This window comes from Egretta garzetta, unplaced genomic scaffold, assembly GCF_000687185.1.
Source record: "Egretta garzetta isolate BGI_Z169 unplaced genomic scaffold, ASM68718v1 scaffold509, whole genome shotgun sequence".
In the NCBI taxonomy this organism is placed as follows: domain Eukaryota; kingdom Metazoa; phylum Chordata; class Aves; order Pelecaniformes; family Ardeidae; genus Egretta; species Egretta garzetta.
Genome location: NW_009260814.1, coordinates 826,150 through 828,826, shown reverse-complemented (window position 1 = coordinate 828,826; position 2,677 = coordinate 826,150). Strand labels below are relative to the sequence as shown.

At 40.8% G+C, this 2,677-nt stretch overlaps 1 protein-coding gene across 5 annotated transcripts in view; it reads left to right on the top strand.

The window, feature by feature from the left end:
- The window catches only part of TCP11L1 (t-complex 11 like 1), a 26,250-nt gene that overhangs the window by 19,068 nt on the left and 4,505 nt on the right, over positions 1 to 2,677 (top strand). For all 5 annotated transcript variants that reach the window (XM_035902327.1, XM_035902328.1, XM_035902326.1 and 2 more), the window contains 2 exons: positions 1,158 to 1,278; positions 1,833 to 2,053. In XM_035902327.1, the coding sequence (XP_035758220.1) occupies positions 1,158 to 1,278; positions 1,833 to 2,053 (342 nt within the window). The remainder of the gene's footprint in view (positions 1 to 1,157; positions 1,279 to 1,832; positions 2,054 to 2,677) is intronic.

Genomic DNA, 2,677 nt, shown 5'->3' with positions numbered 1-2,677 from the left:
TTTGCTGAGCAGTGGCTGTAGGTGTTCACCGGAGCAGCCTATTTGCGTTTCTTCACTTGATCACAGAAACAGATGTACTGCAGACGTCACCTGGACGGCCTGGGCTTTGTGATGGGCCAGGCCTGCTTTAGTACAAGATCCCTGTGTGGTGTGGCTTTTGTGAGGGGTTTGTGTACAGCTATTTACCGCCTCGAAAAGAAAGAGCAGTCCTTCAGATCTCGCATGAAGAAGGACTCTGGAGTCTTCCTCGGATTACATGTTTTGTGTGTGTGTGTGTGTGTATAGCTTAGAATCCCCTGCAGCTTGAATGTACGTGTAGACGAGTGGTTGGAGGAGCAAGCAGTTGTGACACTACTCGCAGTTGTATGCACGGTCAGTAGAGCAGGTATGGGCTAGGCTTGGAGGGCTGCGGGGTGTCAGTGCCCCTGGGTGCTGCCTGAGCCTCAGCCGCACACGGAGTCAGAGCCTCAGGAATCTGGTGTTTGCTCTGGGCGTTCTTTGTGTGCGCATCTGTACATGTGAGAATTTTACTTCTTCAGTGTTGAAGTTAAACCCAGTGTGAACAGGAGCCTGCCTGCTGAAGAGGAGTAACTTTCAGTATTTTGGATTAAGAATTGGTACTGAAGCAGTGGAATTCATTTATCTTTTTACACAAACTGAACTGGGTGTTTATCTCAGTAGTTGCAATATTTATGCGTTGAAATGCAGAAGCTTTTCTGTCAGGGAAGTTAGTTCATTTCTGTTAGGTTCACTTAATGAATTTTACTTAGTAGAATGGCATTTCCTTAGTGAGGCTTTTGAAAGGAACATGAATACTGGTCTTTTGAAGACAAGCTGTAATTTTTGTGATTCTTTTTTATTTTCTTCCAGTTGTTTACTTTACAGGTAGCATGTGATAGGTGGTTGCAAGGATTTTAATTTGTAGCCTTTGCTTGTGTGTAACCCTTTATTAGGATATAAGCCATTACAAATCCTGTGTCCAGTTTTTCTTGCTTTTCTGAGTAACTTAAAATGACAGATCTCTGTTCATTGTCATATAGTCATTATTACATTATATTCCTATTATTACATGCTGTTCTTCAGGAGCTGCAGGTTATCTATGTAAGGTGGTGCAGAGACAACTATTGTTCTTTTTAACTGGTCATGTTTACCCACAGCTTAGAAAAAAAAGTAAGAGATATTGTGCATAAAGCTTTCTGGGATTGTCTGGAAGCTCAGCTAAAGGAAGATCCACCAACATATGACCATGCAATTAAACTATTGGGAGAAATTAAAGAGGTAAGATGATGTGGTATGAAGGTAAATTTACTGAATTTGTGTAGTTGGATTGATATGAATGGGTCAAAGTGGTTGAAGTTTGGCTTTTCATAAAGGACTCTCCGTTGATCTTTTTCATTACTATATCATTGTCTGTGAATGTATATAAGTTGTATAACCCCAGAGGAGAAATTTGAATGAAAAAACAAATGCAAAACCTTATAAGATGAATAAAAGGTAAGGAATGCTAGTTTCATAATTCCAAGCTTCCTTCATGTTACGACAGTGGTGTTAGTTATGGAATCAGTGAGATGCCCCAACACTGGGCTCACAAACACCAAGTACAGTAGTCTTAAGTATGATCTGTACTACAGCGTATTTACCACTTAGTAACTTCAGTATCATACAGAATGAGGTGAAACACTTTGAGTTGGTGGATAGTTGGGTGAAAAAAAAAAAAAAGATATTCCACTTGTAAAGAGCAATTAATTTAAATAAAAAGTGCTTCAATAACTGTTTTGATCCTTGCAGTCTTTGATATGTAAAACTAATGCACTGTTAACTTTCCATTTCAGAATCTCCTGTCATTCTTGTTGCCTGGTCATACTAGACTGAGAAGCCAGATTACAGAAGTTCTTGATCTGGACTTGATAAAACAGGAGGCAGAGAATGGGGCCCTTGACATTTCTAAGCTGGTCGAATTTGTTATTGGGATGATGGGGACTCTCTGTGCTCCAGCTCGAGATGAAGAAATTAAGAAACTGAAAGATATTAATGGAATAGTTCCTCTGTTCAGGTACTGAAATGGTTTTTATTAGTCATGTTGAGAGTCCCTTAAATAATTTTAGATGGGGGAGGAGGGTGGTTTCAGCAGGGCAACCTGAAAATCTTTGTAGAAAAAAAGAGTGATAAGGGAAAGGGATATAGTTGTGGGTGTGAAGGAAAGAGATGCTCCAGAAGTCTTTAACAAGGACTCTCTCTGTTCTGGCAAATTGGAGTATTTGTCTGGCTCCTGCATGCCACTGAAGGACATTTTCTTAAATGCCAAATGCATGTAAGCCTTAAGATAGCAGGTGAATGGTCAGTTTGTGTCAGACTTTAATACTGACAGCAGAAGGGGAAAATGGCAAGCGGGAGCATAGGAAAAAGGTGGTGTTATTCTCCAGCCAGTTCTTCCTTTCCCTCCCAGTTTGAGGTCTCTTCCCCTTCCCACCTCACTCCCTGTATAATATCCTTTCAGTTCTAAAGGGAGTGTGCATATCACATCTGGGAGCACAGGGGCTTCTGCTTTGTCACCACGTTCTCAGTTGCACAGCTCAAGGTCACAATAGTTAGAAGAAATTTCGTTAACCTTGTTCTTTTCTAATTTGATAAGCTTCCAAGAGTTCAGGATTGACTTGGCAGAAATACTGCCAGCAGG